This window comes from Rhodotorula paludigena (genome assembly GCF_050403205.1).
Source record: "Rhodotorula paludigena JCM10292 DNA, Rt_paludigena_JCM10292v1_ctg13, whole genome shotgun sequence".
Taxonomy (NCBI): domain Eukaryota; kingdom Fungi; phylum Basidiomycota; class Microbotryomycetes; order Sporidiobolales; family Sporidiobolaceae; genus Rhodotorula; species Rhodotorula paludigena.
Genome location: NW_027481445.1, coordinates 178,362 through 202,000, shown reverse-complemented (window position 1 = coordinate 202,000; position 23,639 = coordinate 178,362). Strand labels below are relative to the sequence as shown.

Genomic DNA, 23,639 nt, shown 5'->3' with positions numbered 1-23,639 from the left:
CGCCTCAAACGCACGCCCGAAACTTCGTCGCCGTCTCGTCTGTCACCTGTGCTGCATCCGCGCGCTGCACGAGGACACGCGCCCATCGCGAGACAATCTCGTTACCGGCCAGCCCCAGTGGACCCGGCTCGAGTGCCTTCCCTGCTTCGATCGCCTGATCAAGGCGAGCGAGTTGTTCCCGCGTTTGTTGCTGAGACAATAAGTCGGGCGACAAGTGCGAGAGGAGGAGCGAGTGGTTGAGGTTGAAGTCGACGTAGATGTTGGGCTTCTCGACGGCGAAGAGGAGCGAGACAGGGTTGGCGAGGATCTCGAGGTCGCGAGCTGAAGGGCGGACGCGTCAGTCACGTGCTGGAGCAACGACCATAATGAACAGGCGCACAGAGATCGTCGTTGTCGTCTTGTAGCAATGCGTCGCGCAGGTCCTGCCCGCCCGACTCGAGAATCTCCTCGACAGCCTTCGCCTCAATCAGTCGGGATCCGTAGGCGTCGCGGGCATGGCCGCGGACGACGACGTCATCGTCTTGTAGCAGTCGGGCGAGAAGCTCCTTGCAGTTGGGGCCGAGCCTGGCGGACAGCGCATTCGAGGCGACCGAGCGGGAGAATGCAACGAGCGCGAGAGCAGTTGACTCGCGCGACTCAACCGACTGCACGGCAAGGGCATCAGCGGTGGGTTGGTGTTCGAGCAAATTGCCGACGCACCTCGGACGTCCGGCTTGCTCGCAAAAGCAAGTCGAGCGTCTCCTGCTGCTGCTCCTCCGAGCGGACCAACCCAGCGAGGACCGGCAGGACCGCTTCCCGCAGTGGCACTATGCGTGTGCTGCTGTACAAGCGCACAAGAGCCTCATACTCGGCTTCGCAACCATCGAGGCTGGGAACCGAATGGGCGATCTCGGCAGCGCGGACCCGCACGTCGCCCGCCTGCTTGTCGTCCAGCACGACGCGAATTACGAGCGAGGCAACCGCCGCTGGTTCGAACGTTGGAGCGGCGATCTCGAGCTCGTCCAGTGCGGCGCGCTTGACCTCGAGGCTGCGGCCGGTCAGCCCCGCCTTGAGGAGCGCGAATCGCTCCTCAGGGGACACTGCAGCCGCGTGCACGACCTGCCAGCACGACCTGAGGAACTCCTCCGGGCTCGGGAGGTGGTATGCGGCGGAGGTCCAGGACTCGGCCTGCGCGAGGTACGAAAGGGCCAAGTCGGACAAGGGGGAGTCGCTCAGGCTTGAAGGGAGCCGGAGGGAAATGAGAAGGAAGGTGGAGGATATGGCATAGGGATAGGGAGGTCGGAGAGGCTGGTCGAGAGTCGCAGTGGGCGGTAGGATGGACGAAAGAAGGCGGAGATAGATTGCCGACACTGCACGATCGTGGGTGAGCCCCTTCGCCCTCATCAGGAGATTGTCGAAATGCACACCTCTCTGCTCATCCTCGCCTGAGAGTACTGCAAATCCGTTGAGCAACCGAAGAGTCTGGACAAGCCGCCCGTGCAGCTGTGAATGCTGGATTAGCCGCCATCGCGTGCATTCCCTAGGGTCTCGACGCACCTCGTCGACCTCAAGCCCGTCCAAGTCGGCCTCGATCTCAGTCAGTAGCTCCTCGGCTGTGACGCCGACGTCTTCGGGCGAGATCAGGCCAGTGAGCGCATCACCAGCCGCATCGCGAATCTGCAGGACAGAGCAATCAGCCTACTTGTTCGAAGCAGACTCCTCCGTGACGCACCTTCCAAACTCGGCTCTTCGCGCAAGCCTTGATGAGCGGAATGAATGGCTTCGAAGATTCTCGCTCGACGGGGCTGTCGGCAGAACCGACGGCGCGCTTCGGCGTTTGGAGAAGGGAGAAGAGCATGAGGATCGAGAACAGCGGCGAGTGCAGGTTGGATGACTGAGGAAGTGGCGCACGCGTCAGCTGAGACCCATGAGCGCGTCGATAACATGTACGCACAGGCGTCGCCTCCTGACTTTCGCGCCAGCCCCGCTCAAGCTCGTCGCGCAACACCTGCTCGAGCGACGGGTATCGCACGAAGAAGTCGTCGATAGTGAGACGCGTCGAAAGGCTGGCGGGGTCCCGGTCGAGGTTGGTCCGGCGAGCATTGAATGCGCGCGTGATGAGGGTCGCGAAGAGGAGCAGAGCGACATTCCGGCAAATCCAGCTGCGGGACAATATGCGTCAGCAAGGAGTAGTACGAGCTCGAGAGAGGGCGAACGGACTTGGGCGACCAGAAGAGGCTGATCGAGACTAGGAAACCACGCTCGACGTAACGACCCGCAGCGACACCACCCTTTGCATCGAGGAAGACGGTGCGGATCGTGTTCATCGCGTGCACGCGACTCTCGTCAGTGATGTCGCTCGTGGTCGACTCGGCGATCTCGAAGAGGCGGGTAAGGGCGGCGTCGAATGTGGGGCGGGAGGAAGGTAGGATGGTGAGTAGGAGGCCGAGGATGATGAAGGGGAGAGCGGCGGAGCGGCGAGTGATGGAAATGCGGGCCGAGACAATGTCCTTGAGGTGTTGCTGCTGGCGAGACAGTCAGCGCTGACCATCGGACTGGAAGGCTCGATCTCGCCGTACATCAAGCCATAGCTCCGGCAGACGTCCAACCTCAGGCCACTCCTTTCCAGCGGCAAGGAGCGCGCCGGCCGAGCGTGTGTAGCACGGGTGGAGGTTAGCCACCGTTCCACGGTGCCGAGCCAAACGAAGCCAGGTGCCGAACAGCTCGCCGACCGCCACGAGCTCGTCGTAGCTCCAGATCTGACGGAAGGATGCGGTGTCGAGCTCCGACGGCAGGCGGACAAGCGTCTCGAGTAGCTCTCTGTGATGTGTAGAGTCAGCTACGCGCCCCGAGAGAGAGTCAGCGCAAGCGGGAAGACGCACCCAGCCTCCTTCATCGCTCGCCAGCAAGCGCTGAGGATGACCTTGTGCTGCGGCCCTCCCGTTCCTTCGTCGCCGACGTCTCCCTCGTCCGTTTCTGCGCCGCCCTGCCGCTCGAACCCGATCGCGCGCGCCTCCTCGTTGTCCGCCTCACCCTCGGCGCCCGAACCCTCTGGCGCCTTAGCCGCGAGCACAGGCGCCGTGACGTCCCACACGCGCTTGACGACGTCGAGCGCGCGATGGAACAGCGCGCGGCGCTCCTCGGGCGTCGATAGTGCGTCGTAGGATGCGCTCGGGATCGAGATGAAGAGGTGTCGCAGTGCGAGGAGCGTGCCGTGCATGGGCGCAACAGCCGAAGCCTGCGCAAGGTCCGCAGCGTAGTGCGACAGCTGCTGTTCGACGAGATCGAGCAGGCTCGAGATGAACCCGAAGCGAGGTGCCGTGTCGGACGTGGTCGCCGCGCCCTCCTGCCACTCGCCGACTTGGCCAAGTGACCACCGCTCCTCGCCGCTCTGCTCAACGCCCTCAAGCACCCACTTGCGCCACACGAGGCCGATAACGCCCGCCCCGGCGCTCGCTTCCGCCTCGCGTCCGCTGCGGATGAGCTTGAGCGCCGGCGCGAGGAGCTCGCGCTTTGCGCGCTCGGCGCCCTCAGGCCCCTCGTAGCCGGGAAGTGGGCCGGGAAAGCGCTCGAGGATCGAGATGACGAGGAATCGGAGGGCGGTGTACGTCGAGAGGAGCTGGCGGAGGAGAGTCTGCGTCGTGGCGGCATTGACGAGATCAATCGAGAAAGGCCAGCCTGCCTCATCTGCAGTCGGTGTCGGGGAGGAAGAGGAGGACGAAGGAGACGAGGGACGGCTCTGCTCGAGGTTCTGAAGATTGCGGTGCTTGGCCTGGAAGGTCGGCGTCTGAGTCATCGCGCCCTTGCGGTACGACGAGTAGCCTGTCGTCGCGTCCTTCGTCGTTCCCGCCCTCGCGATGGCCTCCATGTCGTCAACGCGGAAGCGCCCGTCAACGCGCGCCTTGAGCGCGAGATCGAGGAGGCGCAGCGAATTCATCTTGATCCGGAAGGGGCGCGCCGGGTTGAGGTTGTCGCGCGCGACGAGGTCGAGTAGCCAGGCGACAAACGCCTGTGCCGCGTCGAGATAGGCTTGAGCAGCGTCGACGCCGTCCTTGCCTTTGGCGGCGGTGCGCTGCGCCCGCCACGACGAGTCGCGCAGTCGCAGGAAAAGCTTGCCCGTGAGCGAGACGATCGACATGCGAAAGTCGCCGTCTTCTTCGCCCAGCGAGTAGGCGTAGAACGTGCGCAGGAGTGGAAAGGTCGAAAGGGGGAAAAGGGCCGAGGTTGAGGACGAGACGACGAGGAGCGAGAGGGCGGATGTGCGGAGTGCTTCGGACGAGTGCTGCAGGCAGGCCGTGAAGAGCGCTGTAGGCAGCGCGACCTTGCTGGAGTCGCCAACACTTGTCGCGCCGAGGTCGACTAAGCTGAGGGCATTGCCCGCCTTGAGAATCGACAGTGCCGTCTCGAGGTCCTGCTCGTCCATCGTAGCGGGAGTCGTGTTCTCGTCAAAGACGTACCCGCCGAGGCGCAGCAGCTCGGAGAATGCGCCCTTGCATTTGACCAACACGGGCTGGAGGACATAAGTCGTGACGCCGTGTCGGGCGCGAGCGTCGCCAGCGCGCGAGAAGGCCAGGCAGGGCCGCATCCAGAAGACGTGCTCGCCCGGCTTCTCCGCCCAGCACTTCTCGACCCACGCGACAGCAACCTTGCCCGCGACGGGCGCCATCTCCTCGTGCTGCACGATTCCCTGCAGGAAGCGCCGCACGACGCCTTCTGCGACGTCGCCCGCCTCCTCGCCTTCTGCGGCTGGAATCGCGAAAGCCGCAAAGTCGGCGACGACGCCATGCCGGATGATGGCCTCGAACGTCTGCAACGCCCGCCTGCTGTTCCAGCTGTCGACGAGGATCTTGGCCTGCAGGGACGCGCCGACTTGCGGGAAGTCGAGGATCTCGGGGGAGGCGAGCGCGAGGAGAGTGACGAGGGACGAGCGCAGCTTCTGCTGAGCGGAAGGCAGCTGGTTCTCCCACGTCGTGTAGAGCGTGGCGGCGAGGTCGAGGCAGAAGGCGAGGGAGAACTGGGTGCGAACGAGCGGGAGTTCCGGAGGATACGCGCCGGCGGTGAGGACGGCCTTTGCGCGGAGGAGGACGAGGTCGAGTGCCTCGAACGCAGATGTCGTCGGCACGGGGACATTCTTGGCTTTCCCAGCCGCCGAAGAGACGGCGAGGGTGGAAGAGGTGAAAGCGAGAATGAGCGACAAAGCGGCGAAGTAGTCGAGGGGGCTGCAGACGGGTTCGTAGGTGTAATCAGTACTGTCCTCGCCACACTGAGCTGGTCCGCAGGCTGCTCACAGCTGTTGCTGGGCATCGAGAGGTCGCTCCTGCTCGTCGAGCTGATGAAGCTTGGCCCGCGTCTTTGCGTCCTTTGTGAGGCGCTCGCGCACTGCCAAAAGTCCTTGTAGCTGCATCTCGTCAGCTTGCGCTGCACCAGACCCGCTCATTGCGAGGGCGAGCGAGAGGCGAACCGCATCTCGCGATCACGCTTCTTTGCTCTGCCCAAGATCGACCGCATCGTCCAGGAGCAGCGACGCCCGTTCTTGCACACCGCTTTTTGAGATGCGCGATACGGCTACCACCCTACCGAGCACCCTGCATAGTCCCAGACCATCCGCTTGTCCGCATGCGATCCCGCCAGGCCAGCTCCTGCCTCTGCTCTGACCTCGAGGCTGCGCAACCGTTGGAAGAGTTGCGCGCGACAGTTGAGGGCGCGATTGCCGCTGCATTTGCGTCCGGTCCATGCGGTCTCGAACGTGTTGAACGCGTACTGCGCGTCCCGGGCGGGTTGAACACCTCACCCCTTGCCTCGCCCGCATTGCTGCGGTCCCTGCCGCGAAGCGACAAGACGCTCAGCGAAGAGGGATACCTCATCATTGTCCTTCCCGGTGCGGCGCCCTCTGCGCTTGCCGGCGGGTTCATGCAATGCTCGTCGTACGCGGTGCGCCAAGCCTCCGCTCGCGCTTCCTTGACGCTGCACACATCTGAGAGTGCATCGCATCTGCCTGCCTCCCCTTTCTCTACTCTTGCAGTGCTGATGCCAACGCTATAAGAACACAGCCAAGCACGGCATCAAATTGTGACGCCAAGTGGGCGCCTTAAGTTGCAACTGACGCCGCCTGATCTCACTACGACCGTGGTCTTCGAGACTGCCATCTGTCAGAGCCGCAGGACCGTCTTCAACAAGCTCAGCTTGATCTTTGCTTCCCGCCCGGAGGTGCGCGAGAACCATTCGCACTTTTAGCCAGAAACCGTTTGCTGGACTTTGCCCTGACATGTCCTTGAGCAGGTTTCCTCCGCATTGCTACTGTACTACCAGATCCAGCACACCACCGCTGGCAATGCTGTCAGCCTTGAGCACATTTGCCTTCACGTCTTCCTCGAGCGAGTTGACCGCGCCCTGCTTGCGTCATCCAGCCTGCGGGAGTTCGAGATGGAGCAGCGTGAGATTCTGATGCCCCTTGTTGAAGGTAAACCCCCTTCCGCGGGTGCAGATCTGCCTGTCGGACCTGTCGCAGGACCCGGCGCTGCTGGGGAAGGTTGCAGAGCTGGATGAGGCGGAGCTCGGCAACTTGCTCGCTGAGTCCATCGCAATCGTCAGACAGGAGGAGGTCAAGAGGCGGCAGGAGGTCGCTGAGCGGGAGGCAAAGGCCAAGGCAGAAGGAGAAGAAGAGGGGCCAGCAAGGGGCCAGCAGCGGCAGGCGTGACTTGCTGATGCCGATGCTCTGTCTCTCGCCAAGTCTTGCTTGCTTTGCTCGCTTGCCTCGTCCTGTACTGCGGTTTGCCTGCGTGCTATGACCGGGTCCTGACGTGATCTGCATCTCCTGAGATGCTCTCCGTACCCGCGGATCTTCCGATGCGAATTCGCTCGATTTTTGCTTCCATGCGACTCGCACTGCCTGCTCTCACCTAGGGCGCGTGTGACAATGCGCGACGTCGGAGACCTTATCTCGCAATGGTGCGGATACCTCGGGAGTGCGTGCGGCCTTTCCTGCTGAAGGGCTTCAGCCCGTGCTCACGCTCCTGTCCGAACGTCGTGGCAGCCGGATGTGCGATCTGGAACGCGGTACCGCAGATCTACGCGCAGCTTGAAGACCCTCGAGTGCGTGCGTTGGCTCTTTTGCTCTCTCAGCCTGCCGCTTCAGGCTGACCTGGGCTCTCTCCGTCTGCAGTCGGCCCACGCTGGACTCTGTTGAATCTCTGGCTTCTCGGCGACATCGGGCAGACTTCGGGAATGTTCATCCACACCGCTCAGATCCCGCACAAGATTTCGGGCATGTGAGTCGTCCACCAAGCGCCGCTCTTCTTGCTGCATCGATTTGACGACCCAGTCCCTGACAGCGTCTTCGGTGTCACCGATCTGTGAGCTCGTAGCGCTCTGACTGTCGCCCCCGTCGCTGACAACCCATGCGCGCAAACAGCATTATCATGTGCCTCAAGATGTGGAACGCCGGGTGGTTCGGCGTCCGCAGATGGCGGCGCAAATCCGACGACGACGAGGCGAAACACGAGTCGAACCACTTACTGCACCAGCGCAGTGGGGCGGACGAAGCCAGCGAGCACCGGCTCAGCATCGACCTCACTCGCGGACCCGTCGACATGACGCTGGAGACGTATCGCTGGTTCACCAACTTCAACGGCTGGCGGACCAACGGAATAGTGCTTGTGCTGATGTTTGGCATCACGGGCGGCTGCTGGGCTGGACTTGACTTTGCGCGCCGCAACTCGCTCCCGGCCCTTGAACCGAGTTTTCCGCCACACGATACGAGGAGCTGGGTCGGCTGGATCACGGGCATGTTCGGCATGGTGTGCTACAGTGCGTTAGCTTCCGCCAATTGGTCTAGGCTCTGACTCAATGCCCCAACTCGCAGACGTTGCCCGCATCTTCCAGATGCGCGACTTGCGCCCGAAAGAGGGCAAGCCCGCGGACACGAGCGTTCTCATGTTTGCTTGGCTTATTCTGCAGAATGTCTTCCTCCTCACGGTATGTCCACGAGACCCTCGCGAGCGCTCCCGTCGAGGGCATGCTGACGCTTAGTCCGGCAGGCTCTCCTGACGGTGTCCCACACTGGACCAGCGCTCTATGGGTCTGCACCGTTCCTGTCCAACATGGGCTGCGCACTCATCGCCGACTTCATCGTGCGTCGCTTCCTGGAGTTTCCGCGGGCCTTCTCAATCCGATCTGAGAACTGATCTGTCTCGCCTGACAGATTGTCGGCCTCTCGTACTGGTACAAGAAGCACCCTATAGCTTCCGGTCACCACCACGCGACTTCCGCGTCAGACGAAGAGACTCAACTTGTCCGTCACGACGGCCACGACCATCCGGCGTCCTACGCAGCCCGCGCACCGGCTCGCTCCGACAGCAAACGCTCGACGACGTCTCAGCCAATGCGTTGCAACAGTACATCGCACGTACAGCCCGCGAGAACCGGCTCGCACGACCTCGACTTCAAGCGCAAAGAGCTCGAGGATCACCTGCGCGATTCGCTCGAGCAGGAGCAAAAGCTCCTCGACGGCGGACCGAGCGCTCTGCCGCCTCTCCTTCGTCCCAAGCGTGTCGCCGATCTCGATGCTCGCTTGAGCCGAGAGCAAGGGCAGCTCGACTCCCTCAGGGCGAGGGCGAAGGAGGCCGGGCAGGACGAGATTCAGAAGCAGAAGCAGTGGATGGACAAGACCGCGAATCTGCGGAGCAGGTTACGTGCTACGCGACGCGCACGGGTGGAACAGGTCAGACGCGTGCGGAAGGAGGACGAGGAGGACCTCCGGCGGTGGAAGGAAAAGCGCGGCGGCGGCGTGGGCGTGCACAGCGACTCGGAGCTCAGCTCGGCGGAGACGACGGAGCACAAGCACGGGGACACGCACGACGACCTCTCGAGCGAGTTGTCGACCGACTCGTCCGAGCGGAGCTGGCGACCACTCCACCACGGCATCGACGCTTCGTCGCTCGGCAAGTCCGGCTGGCACCCTCGTCGAGGCGTTGGGACGAGCTCTCGCGTCTAAGCGGTAGCAGAAAAGGCGGTCTTGGGACGACGGAGTCGGGCGACAAGTTGGCGGAGACAAAAAAAGCCGGCGCAACAAAGCTGGTGCACGTAGAGAATGTCGTGTGCAGAATGCAGGGCTAAGACCACCGACAGCAGAATGCCGGGCGGTCTGAACGGCTGGGACCAACGAGAGCAGAATGCAGGAAGAAATACAAGCAACACATCGCACATGACTCTGGCCGATCGGCTTCACTCGATCCTGCCCCTCTTCCTCGCTGCGCCTGCCGCACCCATCCCCGACCCAATCCCTAGCGTTGCGCCGCTCGCCGCGTATCCTCCATACTTGCCGAGCGTGTTCTGCTGCATCTTGGGGTCGGCGTCGTCGTGCGAGACGCGGCGGAGTGGGTACGAGACAGAAGGCGGGAGGTGGGAGAAAGCACTGCAGAGTGCGGAACGTCAGTCCGCAGCCGCTATGCGTCATGTACCAGGTCTGTGTACGCGAGAGCAGGAAGGCGAGGTGGATGGAGCGATAGCTTACTTGGCGTGAGGTTTCGGCTCTTGCGCCCACCAGTCGTGACACAGCGCCGCTCGTGCCGTGATGCGCTTGGTAGGGTCGTAGATGAGGAGCTGCCTCATGAGGTCGTAGGCGAGCGACGGCGGCGCGCCGCGCTGCAGCCGACCGTTGAACCATTGCGTAAGGCCGTCATTGTAGCTGTGAGGTTGAGTGTGGTGAGCTGCTTGTCTTCCATGCGTGGAAGGTCGAGGAGAGGCGGACGAGCAACGTACCGATCGAGTCGTGACAGCTGCGGGTACTCCGGAAGCTGCACGACGCCAGGCCATTGCTTCGCTGCGTTCGGGAGCTTCGTCAGCGTCAATCACGAGCTGTACTCGGCGAATCAGACTCACGGTCGATGGAGCCGAGCACCTCAAGCACCCGCGTGAGTTGGTCGCGCTGGAACGGTACGCCTCCCTTCTTTGCGCCGAGCTCGATCTTCGCCTCTTCGCCCTTGAACATGGGCCGCAGGCCGAGAAGCTCGCCGTAGATGCACCCCATGGACCACAGGTCGATCGCGGGCGTGTAGTGTCGGGCACCGAGGAGCAGCTCGGGCGACCGGTACCAGACCGTGACGACAATCTGCGGGTCGAGGGCAGTCAGCGAGACAGGGCGCGGGATCCGCAGATCTTCCGCACTTTGTCACTCGTGTACAAGCTCTGCAGCGGCTCCTGGTACAGTCGAGCGAGACCCAGATCGCCAATCTTGACCTGGCCCTTCTCGTTGACGAGAATGTTGGCGGGCTTGAGATCGCGGTGGACGATCCAGTTGTCATGGAGGTAGCTGACGCCGTTGAAGAGCTGCCACAGTAGCGACTTGAGCACGCCCAGCGGAAGCTGCGTGCGGGTCGAGGAGTGATGGTGGATGATTTGCTGCGGGCCACAAACCGTCAGAGCAGGCTTTGTTGAGGTATTGAGAGCTGCGCGCACGAGGAAGTCGTGCTCGGCGAACTCAAAGACGAGATAGATGCTCTTCTCTTCGAGCATGACCTCGCGGAGGGCGGTAACGTTCTCGTGCGAGATCTCACGGTTGATCTGCGGGTGCAAATCCGGTCAGCTCGCTCATCCCGGGACGCCCAGCTGTGACAAGTGAATTGACCATGATCTCGCGGCAGGCAGACTGCGAAATGCCCGTGTACGTGACGACTTCGCCCTCCTTGTCGGGCTTAAACTTCTTGATGGCGACGAGCTCGCCGTCATCCTCGCCGTCGTCGCGGCTCAGCTTGATGCGCTTGCCTGGTGTGGCCGCAGACGGAGTCCCGAGCAGTCCAGCGGGAGAAGCGTCCGAGGCGTGCCCTCGGATGCGGGCCTTGTAGACGCGGCCGTACGTCCCGGACGAGAGGAAGCCCAGAATCGAGTACTTGCTGTTGCAGGGTCCGAATCAACATCTGTCCCAGATAACAGACTGCTCGTTCGTAGCGCACCTGAGGACAGTTGGGCGCTGGAAGTCTCGCTTCTGGCGGTACATGTCGTGGGGGGTTTGCACCCCAACGAAGGACGAGAATGGGCTTGGCGGTGGCATGTTGGACCGCAGTTACGGCTGTGCAGCTCGTCAGCGCTTCTCGAGCGAGCCGAGCCGGTTGCGGCGGAGGAGAACGAGAGCGACAAGTGGGGAAGCGATGAAGACAGGACAAGGTCATGTCGCGCTGTCGGCGCTTCCTTGACAGTGCAGGCGAGACTTTTGAAAGCCTCACAACACGATCGCGGAGCAGTCGAATCAAAGGCGGTGGGTGAGGGCGAGACAGGCGTCTATTCCAGACAACATAGGTGCCAAATAGTGCCAACATGGGGGAGTGATAATGACTTAAGACCGTCCAACAGTCTAGACAGCGACCCCAGGCGGCGTAGGCGGGGGCGCAGGAATGCCAGGCCCGCCGCCGCCTCCCCTTCCCCGTCCGCGACCTCCGGCTCCTCCCCGTCCTCGCGCACTGGAACCTCCACGCCCGCCTCCTCCGCCACCACCGCGCGAGGGCTTCGACGCCGTCAGACCCGACGGCTGCGGCGCCGATGGACCGGCGTCGGAGCCGTCGCTGTTCTGCGCGCCGACCGCCTTCTTGCCCTGCGCCTTCCCCTTACCCTTCCCACCTCCCGCTCCGCCGCCCTTCTTGCCCGGCTTGGCGCCCTTCGCCGGCGCCTCGCTCTGCTGCTGCACGCGGCGCGACTCCTCCTCGAACCAGCTGAGGAAGTCCTTCTCCTCGCGCAGCTCCTGCTCGCGCCGCGCGGCGTCCGCCTGCTCCTGTGCCATCACGTCGGCAAAGCTTCGCGGCGCCTGGTGGTTCTTGACCGCTGCGAGCTGCGCAATCTGCTCCGACTGGATCGCTGCGAACGAGCCTGCCGGAGGCGGCCGCGCGAAGGGATCCGCTGGCGGGCTGATGGGCGAAGGGGACGCGGCCGCAAATGAGGACGGACCGGCGACGGGAGAAGCAGTCGAGCCGGCCATGCGCTCAAAGTTCTGCCACGGCGTGTCGGATCCGCCGAAGACCGCTCGGGGAGTACGCGTGCCCGAGCCGGACTTTGCGGATGAGGATGGCATCCTGGTCGGCGTAATAACGGGGCCCAGTGCTGCCGCCGGATCCGGACGCAGCGCGGGAGAAGCATGCCCGGACGAAGGAGGCGTAGCGCGAGAAGGGGTCTGCTGTGCCGGCGGACTCCGTATCGAAGGGGATGACGGCGAGGCGCTGGGCTGCACCGACAGGCGACGCGGCACGGGCGGCGTCGACGCAGCCTTCTGCTCGGACTGGATGCTCGCAAGAGAGGAAGCCCGCTGCGGCGCAACCGGACGCCAAGACGGTGCCGACGCGGACAAGCCGCCCACGATAGTCGGCGACGAGACTGCTGCAGGTCGAGGTGCGCTGATCCTGCGCTCAACTGCGGCCGACTCGCTCGCCATAATGCTACGCAGGTCGAGCGGCGCCTTACTCGCCTCGGCGGCTGCGACGGTCGCCTGCCAGGGCTGCAGTCGCGGTGGCGGTGGTGACCCGAGCGGCATGAAGCTCGCCGACGACGGCGAGCCGACGGGCGCAACAGAGGCGCGCCGCTTGCCAGGTGTAGCGTGAGACGAGCCCGGCGGCGAGATAACGACTGGACGGGTCGAGGCGGTGGACGAGTCGAGCAGAAAGTCCTCGTCGAGCGCGAACGGCTCGTCCACCTCGCGTACGGCCGGAAGCGAGGGGCTCAGATTCGGCGACATGCTCGGACGCAGGAGAGGCGACTTGCCCGATAGCGGCGTCGGCGCGAGTTGCGGCGATGCGCCAGGCGAAAGGAGAGCCGAGGGCGAGGGGCGGGGCGAGTTGGGCACGATGGCCGGGCGGTAGCGCTTTGCGGCGCCCGTCGGCCGACCAACGTCGAGAGAGTCGTAGTATTCCCTGTGCCGCGGGAGGATCTCTTCAAAGAGGAAGTTGGACCGCGAGATGGGCATGCGCGCGCCTTGTCGCTCGCGAATGAAGGCGGTGAGGGCGGTGAGGAGGTCGGCAGGGAGGTCGTCGAGCAAGCCCGTCTCGAGCGCCGTCTCCATCGACGACGACAAGAAGTACATGCATGCGCGTGCGAGGTCGTGCGCCTCGTAGAAAGCCGCGTCGCACAGAATCGAGCAGACGTTGTGCAGCGTGACTGCGCATGAGCGAGTGAGTAATCTTGTCGCGAATGAGGAGGGAGGCGAAACGCACCAAAGCTGCGCAGCACAGCCGAACAAACCTGCTTGAGCTTGTCCAGCAAAAGCTCGTTCGCCGCCGCGAGGACCTGCACAGTGAAGTCGATGTATTCATCCGCCGACTGGCGTTCGATGGCCTGGAAGAGACTCATGCCGGCGTCGCGGTAGATGTGTTCCAGCACGAGGCTCATGACGTCCCAACTGAGGTGGGCAAAGTCGAACGAGACGACGCCGTTCTTGCTGCTGCTGCGCCGGGACCGGTGCCAGTCGGCGTCGTCGAAGAAGGTCGAGAAGAAGGGGCAGCGGGCGCGGAGAACGACGGAGTGGCACTTGACTTCCCGGTCGGCAAGGCGGAGGACGACATCCGGCTTGAGCGAGGCCGGAAGAGAAGAAACTGTCTTCGAGGCGGCCGTCGATGACATCGCGTACAAATCGGTCAGAGCAGCGCCGAGCGTCGGTACTGGCGGGGTCTTGACCTGACGCTCGAGCGCCTGCACGAGTGCGGGGAGGTCGAGCGCTTGCGCGAGCTGGCGCAGCTCGACCTTGACGACGCCGACCTCGAGCGCATTGCGCTCGTCCTCCGGGAGCGCCGCGCGCAGGGGCAGACCGACGCGTGTATCCCAGACGGCGGGGAAGTCGTCTGAGTAGAGGTAGTGCACGAGGAGGAAGGCGGCGAGCGGCGAGCAGTCGAGGTCAAGCTGGCGGTGCGTCGCGAAGTGCTGCGCGAGAACGGGGCTTCGCGCGGCGAGGACGGTCTTGTGCACCGGGATCGAGCGTGGTCCAGCGTTGACGACGGCGTCGGTGCCGTTCTGGGCGACCTCCCACGTCAGGTCCCATCGACGAATGACCTCCATCAGCCGCTTGGCCACCTCGATGTCGCGCTCGATGACGGCATCCTTATCGTCCTCGTCGTCCGACTCGTCCTCGCCGCCCGCCGCGTCAGGCGTGCGCTTCGGCTTGGTCGGCAGCGCCGACTCGACAGGGCCGACGCGCTGCCAGTGCGGCAGGAGGGCGAGCAGGTCGCGCGCAAGCGTCGGCCCCTCGATGTCGATGAACCGGAGCGGGACGTCGGCGCGCAGGGCGGCGAATCCGCCCGTCGAGTTGGCCGCGACCTTGATCACGCGCTGAAGGTACGGCACGCGCGCGAACTTCCAGCCGCCGCTGCCGCCACTCGACGACGACGGCGTAGACAGGCCAAGTCCACTGCCCTTGCTCGAGGAAGAGCCCTCAAACTTGCGCGAGCGGATGAAGACGTGCCCCGAAACGGTGCAGATGATGATGCTCCCGTCGAGGCCGACGCCGACATCGGTGACAGCGGTGAACTTGCGGCGGAGCGTCCAGATGCGCTGCGGCTTGACGGCGAGGCGGGATCCGCGACCAGGCGATGCCGTCCCATCGCTCCCGCCTCCTCCACTCGAGAGGCCGGAAAAGGCGGCCATCGAGGACGAGAGCGGGTTCGACGGCGCACTCGTCGCGCTGCCCGAGTCGAGCGTAAAGGTAAAGACGTCGCCGAGACTCGACAGCGCGGCGAAGGTGTTGCCGCACGAGGCGATCTTGCGAATCGAGGGCTTCGAGTCGGCCTGCGCCGGGCGGAACGCCATCATGTGCCTCGGGAACGGCTCGAGCGGGAACGCGACCTTGATGTACGCCTCGTGATACAGGACGACGACTTCGCGCGACTCGAGCAAGCACGCCGTGGCGTTCTCGGTCGCGGTGAGTTGGATCACGGGCTGCGTGATGCCGAGCGTCACCTTGCGCGGGAGGACCTGGACCGCGTTGCCTGCAATCGGGTAGCCCAGCTGCCCGCGATTCGTGCCCCAGGTGTAGAGCGAGTCGGCGGTGAAGACGGCCGTGTGCGTGCGCGACGCTGCTGCGCCGAGGACGACCTCCTTCTTGAGCGCGGCGACAACCCGCCGCGGAGTCGACTGAATCGGATCCTCCTGCTGCGAGCCAGCCTTGGCGAACGGTGAAGGAGTAGGTGCGTCGAGCGGGTAGCCGAGCTGGCTGAAGCGATTGAGGCCGAAGGTGTAGACATCGCCGCCAGTCGTGACGACGACGGTGTGGTCGGGCGAGAGGACCACGGACGAGACCTGCTGTGGGAAGTCGCGCAGAGGCGTGAAGGTGAACTGCGTCTGCGCCGTCGGGCCGAGGCTGTACCAAAGACTGGTGAGCTCGGCTCGAGAGGAAGAAAGCGGAAACGCGAACGCACCGACCACCCGTCCCGTACCCGCACAACCGGATGTTGTTCCTCCTCTCGTCCGTGACGATAGCCGTATGCAACCTCGCCATGCTGACGTCCTTGACCCTGAGCGGCTCGTGCTCGGCCAGCCCGGTTCCGCCCTCCTCGCGCCGGAGCGCAACGCGCTCCGGGTTGGTACGCTCGCTGTCGCTCGCGAACCCCAGGACAAAGTTGCGGTTCGAGCCCCAGCTGAAGAGCTCCATGCGACCCGGGTTGAGCGGGTTCGCCGCGAGCGGATCCGAGGACGGATTCGTGCCGTCGACAGTCGAGTTGTAGACGTCGAAGGGCGTCAGGCCTTCGCGGTCTTTGAGGCGGAGGTCGATGTCATCGCGTGCGAGCAGTAGGCGTGCGGCAGCAATGTTCTGCAGGTCGTCGACGTGAGCACCGCGACAGGTGGAAAGGGAGAGAACAGCAACGCACGCCGGCATAAAGCGCTCGATGGAGAGCGCTCCATCCGCTCTCGCCGTCCTGCAGATTGACTTGCAGCTGCGGCACGCTGAGCAAGAGCTCGACCCAGTCGAGCGCCCAGGCGTCGCTCTCAACGACGGCGAGGTGCAGGACCGTGAGCCCCAGGTGGTTGCGGCGGTTGACCTCGCCGACGACGGCCTGCCGGTCGACGTTCCCGCCTCCCCAGCCGCCTCCAGCTTGTCCGGGCGACTTGCTCAACCCGCTCGCGCCGCCGCCTCCGCCGTCTCCTCCGCCTCCTCCACCACCACCGCCTGCTCCGTGCAGGCCGCGGTGGATGAAGCCGCGCGCTTTGGCAATGGCCCTCGAGGCATAGAGGGCATGCAGGTCGATGTTCATAAGCTGGCGGAGGGGTGCGCTCGTCGTCTGGTCGCTCGCAGCTGCGCCCCGGGTGCGAGGGGCGGAGAGGCGGAGCGGACGAGACGAATCGAGACGAGGGCGAGCGCGCGGCCGGGTCCTGCGAGGGGCGGAAACCGGTTGCTGGCTCTAGACTGGCTTCGAAGACAGGCGCTGTACGGCGCTCTGTGCGAGTGCGGGGCGGGGCGAGCGTCGATGAGCGCGATGAGCCGGGAGAACGTGCGGCGAGTGCAAGAGAAGCGCGACGACGCGTTCGAGTGGCCGGAGAGGGGGTCTGATACGCTCAAGTGCTGTCTCTCGAGCTGGCGAGCTGCAAGGGACGCGCCGTCGCGGTCAGCAGGCGAAGATAACCGGAGCAACGAGGCGATGCAAACGCTCAAGAGCGCGATCGCTCCACTGGAGAGCCGCGCAGAGCGCTGTACAGACTGCAGAAGGGGTGCACTCACCGATGAGATGCGCGCTGGCTTGCAAGGGATGAGGCGAGCTGCGGAAGCGCGGTGGCAAAGCGACAAGCACGGCGAACCGAAGGCCACCGGACTCGACTTGCCAAGTCGTCCCCTTGTCGAGCTCGTTACGCCTCGAGAAGCTTCATCTGATCATCGTAGAGGTAGTGGAAACGAATGCATAGTCGTTACACGGTCCGTACATCTCCGTCTCCTCTCTCCGCCCCTCCTTCTGCCCGTCTCCTGCAAGAAATGCGCGCGGCATTGTCCAGATGAAAGAGCGCTCAAAACCGTCTGATCTCTCAGAGGTCGAGCTGCTGGCGGACGTGCGCGCGGATCGACTCGTCGTACTCTTCCCGGTGGTCGCGGTACATTTTCTGCGGAACGAGAACGAGGGTCAGTCCACAGGAGACAAACGTCGGCCTGACAGCTTTGCGCAGAACTGCCTCGATGAAGCAGTTTAGCGAGAGGATTCAGGCAGAGTCACGCACGCAAGCATCGATGTTGGCGCCCGACTCGAGATTGGGTTCTGCGGTCGGCAACGACAAGGGGGCAGCACGAGTGAGCGACGACCCTTCCGCCAGACATCCCGTCCGCTGTCTCCGGAAGTGAAGACGCACCGGCAAGCATGCTGATGACCGAGAGCAGGATCTTCTCTACGCTCTGCACCGGGCTCCAGCGCTCGCTCGCGCTCTCGTACGCGTTGGGGTCGTCGCCCGGCGCGTGCAGGATCGAGATGCAGACGTCGCCCGAGGCGTAGACTGTAGAGTTGTTCAGAGGTCAGCTTTAAAGCCTCGGGCAAAGATATTGAGACGAGACGGACTGTTCGGGTGAAAGAGCGGCGGGTCGAACCGCATCTGTCGGGTCAAGCCGTCCGAGATCAGCGCTGTTGCAGCCGTACAGCTCAGACGCAGACACGGTGCGCACCTTTGGCGGGCTGAGCGGGTAGTCGCGCGGGAACTTGAGCTCCGCCTGGAACACTCCGCCCTCGAACGGGGTGTCCTCTGCGCGGCAGCCCCGAAGCTGATCAGCCAGGTACGCGCGCTGCAGAGCCTGGAAGTGTACGAACCAGGGCCGGAGATCAGGCAGGACCAGGTGAAGAAGTCGTCCTCGCTGACAGGGCCTGCATGCGAGTCGGGGTCAGCTTGCCGACGACAGCAGGAAGCGCGAGCCGGGGAGGCGCACCGGCGGTGAACATCGATTCATCGTTCTCGGCCTCGCTGAGCTGCTTGTACTGCGGGGCGTGGCGGGTGAGGGACGTAGCCGGGCGGGGTTGAACGAGGAGGGCGGGAGGGCGAGCGGGAGAGGGAGGGGCGCACCTCGGTCATGAGGCGCTTGAGCGCAGTGTTGGCAGTGTTGCGGCTCATCTTGGCAGGCTGGACCAGAGCTGGAGAGCGACGCCGAGAAGAGCGTGGCTCTTACTCTTCGTCGCGCCGGGAGGCGTCTGCGGAGGTTGCCTCCCTTCCACATCCCATTTGCGCCGCTTTCGACTGCTTGGCGAGTGCTAGGAGACCGAGGCACTCTGCGTCAGCGCCTGCCGCACCGCGAATCCACATGCTGCGCCTCGCGACGCCCTCTTCACCGGGTGCTGGCCGGGTTCAACATGGCTCGCAAGTTGCTTGACTGCCTGTGTCGGCCATTGCTACTGGTCTGCTTCTTCACGAGCGGCTGTTCGAATATACCGGACCGGAACCTGCTAAGGAGGGTCCCAAAGCGCTAGTGCAGGTCCCGTCCACGGTCTTCGGTGGACGCGATTCTTGCGGCGCTGCAAATTGTAAGCATCACATGAATCTCGTGCAGGCTGCATCGCGACTTGACCCGCGCCCCGTTCATCAAGGTCCGCCGCGGTCCATGGTTCAGCAGCTCCGCTCTTGCCAGGTTCGCCGGTCGCTTTCTGCCGGCTTGCAGGACCTTTCAGGGCGGTCGCAGGACGGAGCCTTTGCCGACGTCGACTTCGACGTGTGAGAGGCGCCCTGTCGCTTGTGTCAGGGGCTGTACAGTTGTAGGCACAGGGACGGAGGTTCAGGCGGGGCAGTAAGAGTAGGCGAGGAAGGCAGCGCTACACCAGGAGGTGGTCCGGACGACGATGCAGGCTGGGGGAAGGACGGCCACCTGGACGCGACAAGCGGAGGAACGCAGCCAAGCAAGGCAGTATTGTCGCGCGGGACGTGATCCTTGGGTTAACCAAGCGGTCGCAGCGCGGAAGCTGATTGGCGACTGGCCGGTGATGGTTATAGGTTCTCTCTTTAGCACGGCACACTGCGTCCAAAAAAGAGTGGGTGTCAGCAGAGCGCAGCAGTGCAGTCTTTTACGTCCCGGACGAAAGGAAACGAGTGTCAACGCAGCAGGTCTGCGCTGAGAACTGTTGTGGCTTCTGCCTCAGGCGATACAGGAGCAAGAGACTAAGCGAGCATAGCTTCGAGCAGCTTCAGTCGTCCTGCAAGCTTCAAGCGTCTGGTCCCGGGTAAAGTGTCGGGCCACAACACAAGCGTGTGAGAGCGCTGCGGCGACAGGAGCTGGCGATAGCCGCTTCTCAGGTGAAGTTCAGATCCGTGCACCGAAGCAAAGAAGCGCTCTGAGGACGGGCAGGATGCGGTCAAGGGGAAAGAGAGCGAGCCGAGGTTGTCGTCGTCGACACTACGCCGGCAATGGCTGACGCGCCCGATCTGAGCGCGCGCGTGCGCTCGTACACATTCCTCGAGGACAGCGCCGTGCCCGAATCGCCCCTCCCGCGGCAGATTGCCGAGCGTGCGCCTCATCGCTACCTTGTCGCGGTGATGACCATTCTCACCCGCGCGCGTCCGCAGAGATTGAGGCTGGACAGGCCAAGCTCATCCAGGTCGTCAAAGAGCTGGGCGAGACCCTCACCAGCGAGAATGATGCCAAGCGGGCGCGAGGTGCGCCTCGACTCTCGCTCGACTCTCGAACTGCCTACGAGCTGACGCGTGCCGAGCCATGCAGGAGTCGGGCTGCTCTCGGCTGTACTCGTGCATCTCGACAAGAGCACCCTCGACCGGCAGCTCAGTTCGCTGATCCCGCGCTTTCCTCGCCTGACATCTCGCTGACCTGCGATTCCCTATCGCAATGTGCAGCAAAGACGCTCACGACCTTCTTCGTCGACAAGCTGTCCGAGAAGGCGTCGCTCGTGCAGTGCGCGACGGCACTGGGCGAGCTGACCGCATCGCCCGCGTTCGGGACGGGAGAGGGGATGGAGGTCGCGCGAGGGTCAGCACCGTCTTTCTCGCGTGAATACCTGTGGAGCGGTTTAGCTGACGAATCGTCCCTCTACAGCATCTTCTCCACCGTCTCGCTCAAGGCGCACCCGCAAGCGATCCGCCATTCGGTCTACACCCTACTCGATCTCCTCATGACCCGCTGCCGCCCCGCTCTGCAGCGCCTGGGCGCGGATTTCGTGAGCGGGTACTGCACGCTGGTCGAGGGCGAGAAGGATCCGAGGAACCTCATGATCAGCTTTAGCATCGTCCGCGTCATCTTGCTCGAATTCGACATCGCCAAGAATGTCGAGGTAGCCGGCCATCCTCCTGCACCATCGGAAGCTGCTTTGCTGACTGTACTTGTTGTCTGCTACAGGACCTCTTCGACATCACCTTCTGCTACTTCCCCATCACCTTCACGCCGCCGCCCGATGACCCGTACGGTATTTCGAGCGACGACCTGATTGTCGCGTTGCGGTCAGTCCCACTCAGTCCGACATGAGCAAGCACATGCTGATGCGATCTACGCAGTGCCTGCTTGTCTGCCACCCCGCTGTTTGGCCGCCTCGCTCTCCCGCTCTTCTTCGACAAGATGCAAGCCGCGTCTGAGAAGGCCAAGGTTCGTCTCGCTCTCTCTTGTCCGACCGACCCGCTTGACAGCTAATGAAATATCGTTTGTTCGCAGCGGCAAACGATGCAAGCGCTCGCTGCGTGCTTCCCGATCTACGGGGCGGCAGCGTCGGGCGAATGGGCGGGCCGGTTCTCCGAGGCACTCATCATCGAGGTGCGACGCGCGCCCATGCCTCGTGCATGTCTGTCACTCGCTCACGTCTGCCTTGTCCAGGTCTTCCATGCTAGCGACACCGACATGCAGGATCTTGCGCTCACGACGATGCGCTCGCTCTTCTCGACGCTCTACCCGGACGAGGACGCCTCTTCTGCACCCGCAACCGTGAACGAGTCAGTGCACGCGCCGCCCGAAACCGAGGACTCGGAGATGGTGCCCGCACGACAGGACGAGCAGATCGAAGGCGTCGCAGTCAAGGTGGTGCAAAACTCGCTCGACGAGATGGCCGAGCCGGACAAGAACAACGCGAAGCCGGCGGCGCGGATCTTGACTGCACTCATTGCCTCATCGAGTGCGTGCTCTCTCCCTGTGACCCTCAGTCGATAGATTTCGCTGACGAGATGGACTCAAAGACCGACTCGCACGGCATGTCCTCACCACGGCAATCCCGCCTCTCCTCGACCTGTACAAGGACCAGGACCAGATTGCACTTCGCCCCTCAGTCCTCACTCACCTGGCCGCTCTCCTCTCGTCGCTCTCTCCGCCAGATCCCGAATCCACCGCCACCGCTTCTGCCATCATTTTCCCGCCACCGTCCCTCTCACACGCTGACGGCAAGAGCCCGCTCGAGCCGTTCCGCGACGACCTCCTCTCCATCTTCACCTCGTCCTCTCGCGCCCTGACGTGCCGCCTTCCGGCCCTCTCCGGCCTCACCGCCCTCATCCAGATCCCATCCTTCCTCTCCCGCTCTGAGCTCGACTTTTGCATCTCGTCCCTGAACGACGTCCTCGTCCAGCCCGACGGGGACGAGTACTACGACGCCGCGCTCGATGCGCTCGTGCTCGTCGCGCGCCTGTTCCCCGCGCAGCTCGAGTCGCTCACGCTCCCGCTCCTCTTCGCCGCCTTCCCCTCGACTCCCTTCCCTGACCCGCACGACCCCGCTGCCAGCAAGCCGTACCGCCACGCGCTCGAGGCGCTCGCCGCGCTGTGCCTGCACCCTTCGCTCTTCGAGATCCTTTCCGTCCGCCTCTCTGCCCGCCTCGAAGCGGCTCTCGCGAGCGCGCCGGCGAGCGACGCCGAGTATGCGAGCGCGACGCTCTACGCGCACCATCTCCTCGCGACGCTGCGGGCGGTGCTGGCGGAGAAGATCCGCAAGGGGCACGACGATGTCGGGAAGTACGTCGAGCGGTTCGTGCCCGGATTGTGGAGCATGTTTGTCCTGCCGACGGTGGCAGCGGAAGCGGAGGGCGAGCGCTGTGTTGCGAAGGACCCGCGGCTGCTCGTCGACGCAGGACGGGTGGTCAATCTCGTGCTGCAGCGTGTTGAAGTCGAGTGCGTATCCATCGTCCTCGCACGCTGCCTTAATTTCGCTGATGTCCAACGACATCTTCAGGCGGCAGTCGGTCTTTGCGCAGGCTGTAAATGAGGCTTTCCATCATGGCAAGCTGGAAGCTCTGCTCGGTCCGGCAGCCGCGAAGGAGGCAGGCCAGACGCCTTTCCAGCCCTTCTCGGTGGGTCTGCTCTTCTTTCGACAATGCATAACCTTGAAGCTCACGAGCTGCCGCGGCACAGCCTTCCGCTCCCGTTTCGCAGCAAAACCTCGTCTCGCTCTTCTCCGCCTCGCTTCTCGCCCTCCGGCCTGCCGTCTCCACCCCCGCAGCCGACCTCACCACATTCCTTCGCTCCCTACTCGCACAATCATTCAGTGCTCGGTCTGAGGTTCAGCTCGCTGCGATCGTCCAGCTGCTGGGCAGCTCCGTCAACAAACGCGCGCAGGGTGTGTTCGGGTCAGCCTGAGCTAGCAACCGAGTCTTGACCGCCTGCACTTCCACAGACCTCGGCGAATTCGTCGAGCAGGACTTGCCCGCCTACTTTGCCGACAACGTTCTAACATCTGCTCAGCCTCCGTCACAGCGGCGAGCTGCCCTGCGTGCTTGGGCCTGGGTGCGTATTGTCCTTGGTCCCGTACGCCGCTCCTCTGCTGACCGACCCTCTGCAAGTGCAGGCCGCGAAGGGCTTGATCGTCCGATCCGATCAGCGCGGCTACACCATGGTCGAGCGCATGCTAGACCTCTTCCACGACGCGGTCCTTGGCCGTTCAGCAGCGCTCATGCTCGGCGTCATCGCCGAAGAAGCCGACAAGGTGCTGTCGAAGGAGAACTTTGCGGTGATCCGGGTGCGTCAAGCATTTTTAGGCGTGGCTGCTGCTCGACCGAGACCTCGTAGCCTGACCGTTTTCGTTCGTCTACACAGCTACTGTACAAGCAGCGCTTCTTCACATTCCTCCTGCCGAAGCTCGTCGGGCTGTACAAGGAGTCGAGCGGAGACAGCCAGGCCGTCTACCTCGTCGCGCTCTCTTCGGTCTTGCAGCACATCCCAAAGCAGCTCACACTCACCGAGCTTCCAAAGGTGCGTCGCTGTACACGCGAGTATGCTTTGTCGGTATGCAGGACTGACCACTCCATCACATTGGGGCACCATGTACAGCTCCTCCCCCTCCTCATCACCTCGCTCGACCTTCCCGACCCGCTCCTGCGTGCAAATGTTCTCGAGTCGCTCGCGACGCTTGTCAAGGAGGTCCCGAGCGAGATGGAGCATTCGATCAGCGGGATCGCGACCAAGGTGCTGCGTGGGCTGACGGGCGAGACGAGCCAGGGCGCAGGCAAGGCGGCTGTGGTACGTTGCGGCTCTTTGGCTGCTTCTTCGTCTCGCCCACGTGCACGACTCTATAAGCTAAAGCCGTTCACGTGCTCTTACAGCAACTCCGCCTCGCCTCGCTCTCGTTCCTGGCAACTCTCCCTGCGCACATCCCCTACCTGACGCTGCACTCGCAGAAGGCAACTGTGCTGCGCGAGCTAGGCCGCGCGGTCGACGATCCGCGCAGGGATGTGCGGCGCGCGGCGGTCGACTGCAGGAGCAGGTGGTTCTTGTACGCGGGCTGAGCTGCGCATTGCAAGGATGTAGGGCCTCTGCATCCTCC

General features: G+C 63.8%; 6 protein-coding genes across 6 annotated transcripts; 2 read left to right on the top strand and 4 right to left on the bottom strand.

Annotated features, from left to right (window-relative positions):
• Positions 1–4: 4 nt before the first annotated feature.
• TRM732 (tRNA methylation protein TRM732) lies at positions 5–5,383 on the bottom strand (the record flags this gene model as incomplete). The annotated part of the gene is made up of 11 exons (XM_076648118.1): positions 5–321; positions 380–644; positions 700–1,349; positions 1,407–1,482; positions 1,537–1,656; positions 1,712–1,873; positions 1,934–2,141; positions 2,200–2,501; positions 2,559–2,799; positions 2,862–5,198; positions 5,268–5,383. The coding sequence occupies 11 exons, from the start codon at positions 5,381–5,383 to the stop codon at positions 5–7; spliced, it is 4,794 nt and encodes a 1,597-aa protein (XP_076506341.1).
• Positions 5,384–6,895: 1,512 nt separating this feature from the next.
• JCM10292_002761 (uncharacterized protein) lies at positions 6,896–8,971 on the top strand (the record flags this gene model as incomplete). Its single annotated transcript, XM_076648117.1, has 9 exons — positions 6,896–6,944; positions 7,013–7,075; positions 7,142–7,247; positions 7,311–7,331; positions 7,391–7,785; positions 7,841–7,953; positions 8,016–8,108; positions 8,180–8,269; positions 8,390–8,971. The coding sequence occupies 9 exons, from the start codon at positions 6,896–6,898 to the stop codon at positions 8,969–8,971; spliced, it is 1,512 nt and encodes a 503-aa protein (XP_076506340.1).
• A 230-nt stretch (positions 8,972–9,201) lies between these two features.
• On the bottom strand, positions 9,202–11,026 carry SSN3 (cyclin-dependent serine/threonine protein kinase SSN3; the record flags this gene model as incomplete). Its single annotated transcript, XM_076648116.1, has 8 exons — positions 9,202–9,391; positions 9,491–9,664; positions 9,739–9,799; positions 9,859–10,087; positions 10,144–10,377; positions 10,435–10,539; positions 10,604–10,868; positions 10,929–11,026. The coding sequence occupies 8 exons, from the start codon at positions 11,024–11,026 to the stop codon at positions 9,202–9,204; spliced, it is 1,356 nt and encodes a 451-aa protein (XP_076506339.1).
• A 300-nt stretch (positions 11,027–11,326) lies between these two features.
• Positions 11,327–16,196, bottom strand: JCM10292_002759 (uncharacterized protein; the record flags this gene model as incomplete). Its single annotated transcript, XM_076648115.1, has 4 exons — positions 11,327–13,113; positions 13,170–15,304; positions 15,363–15,754; positions 15,813–16,196. The coding sequence occupies 4 exons, from the start codon at positions 16,194–16,196 to the stop codon at positions 11,327–11,329; spliced, it is 4,698 nt and encodes a 1,565-aa protein (XP_076506338.1).
• A 763-nt stretch (positions 16,197–16,959) lies between these two features.
• UBC7 (E2 ubiquitin-conjugating protein UBC7) lies at positions 16,960–18,024 on the bottom strand (the record flags this gene model as incomplete). Its single annotated transcript, XM_076648114.1, has 8 exons — positions 16,960–17,034; positions 17,149–17,186; positions 17,278–17,418; positions 17,481–17,514; positions 17,585–17,661; positions 17,727–17,780; positions 17,843–17,891; positions 17,977–18,024. The coding sequence occupies 8 exons, from the start codon at positions 18,022–18,024 to the stop codon at positions 16,960–16,962; spliced, it is 516 nt and encodes a 171-aa protein (XP_076506337.1).
• Positions 18,025–19,305: 1,281 nt separating this feature from the next.
• On the top strand, positions 19,306–23,601 carry MET18 (Met18p; the record flags this gene model as incomplete). Its single annotated transcript, XM_076648113.1, has 17 exons — positions 19,306–19,405; positions 19,465–19,554; positions 19,619–19,681; positions 19,750–19,882; positions 19,949–20,183; positions 20,249–20,349; positions 20,404–20,491; positions 20,558–20,656; positions 20,717–21,011; positions 21,073–21,991; positions 22,053–22,170; positions 22,232–22,436; positions 22,494–22,603; positions 22,665–22,835; positions 22,913–23,068; positions 23,147–23,335; positions 23,419–23,601. 17 exons carry the CDS (start codon positions 19,306–19,308, stop codon positions 23,599–23,601), a joined length of 3,255 nt encoding a protein of 1,084 aa, XP_076506336.1.
• Between the last annotated feature and the right edge of the window lie 38 nt (positions 23,602–23,639).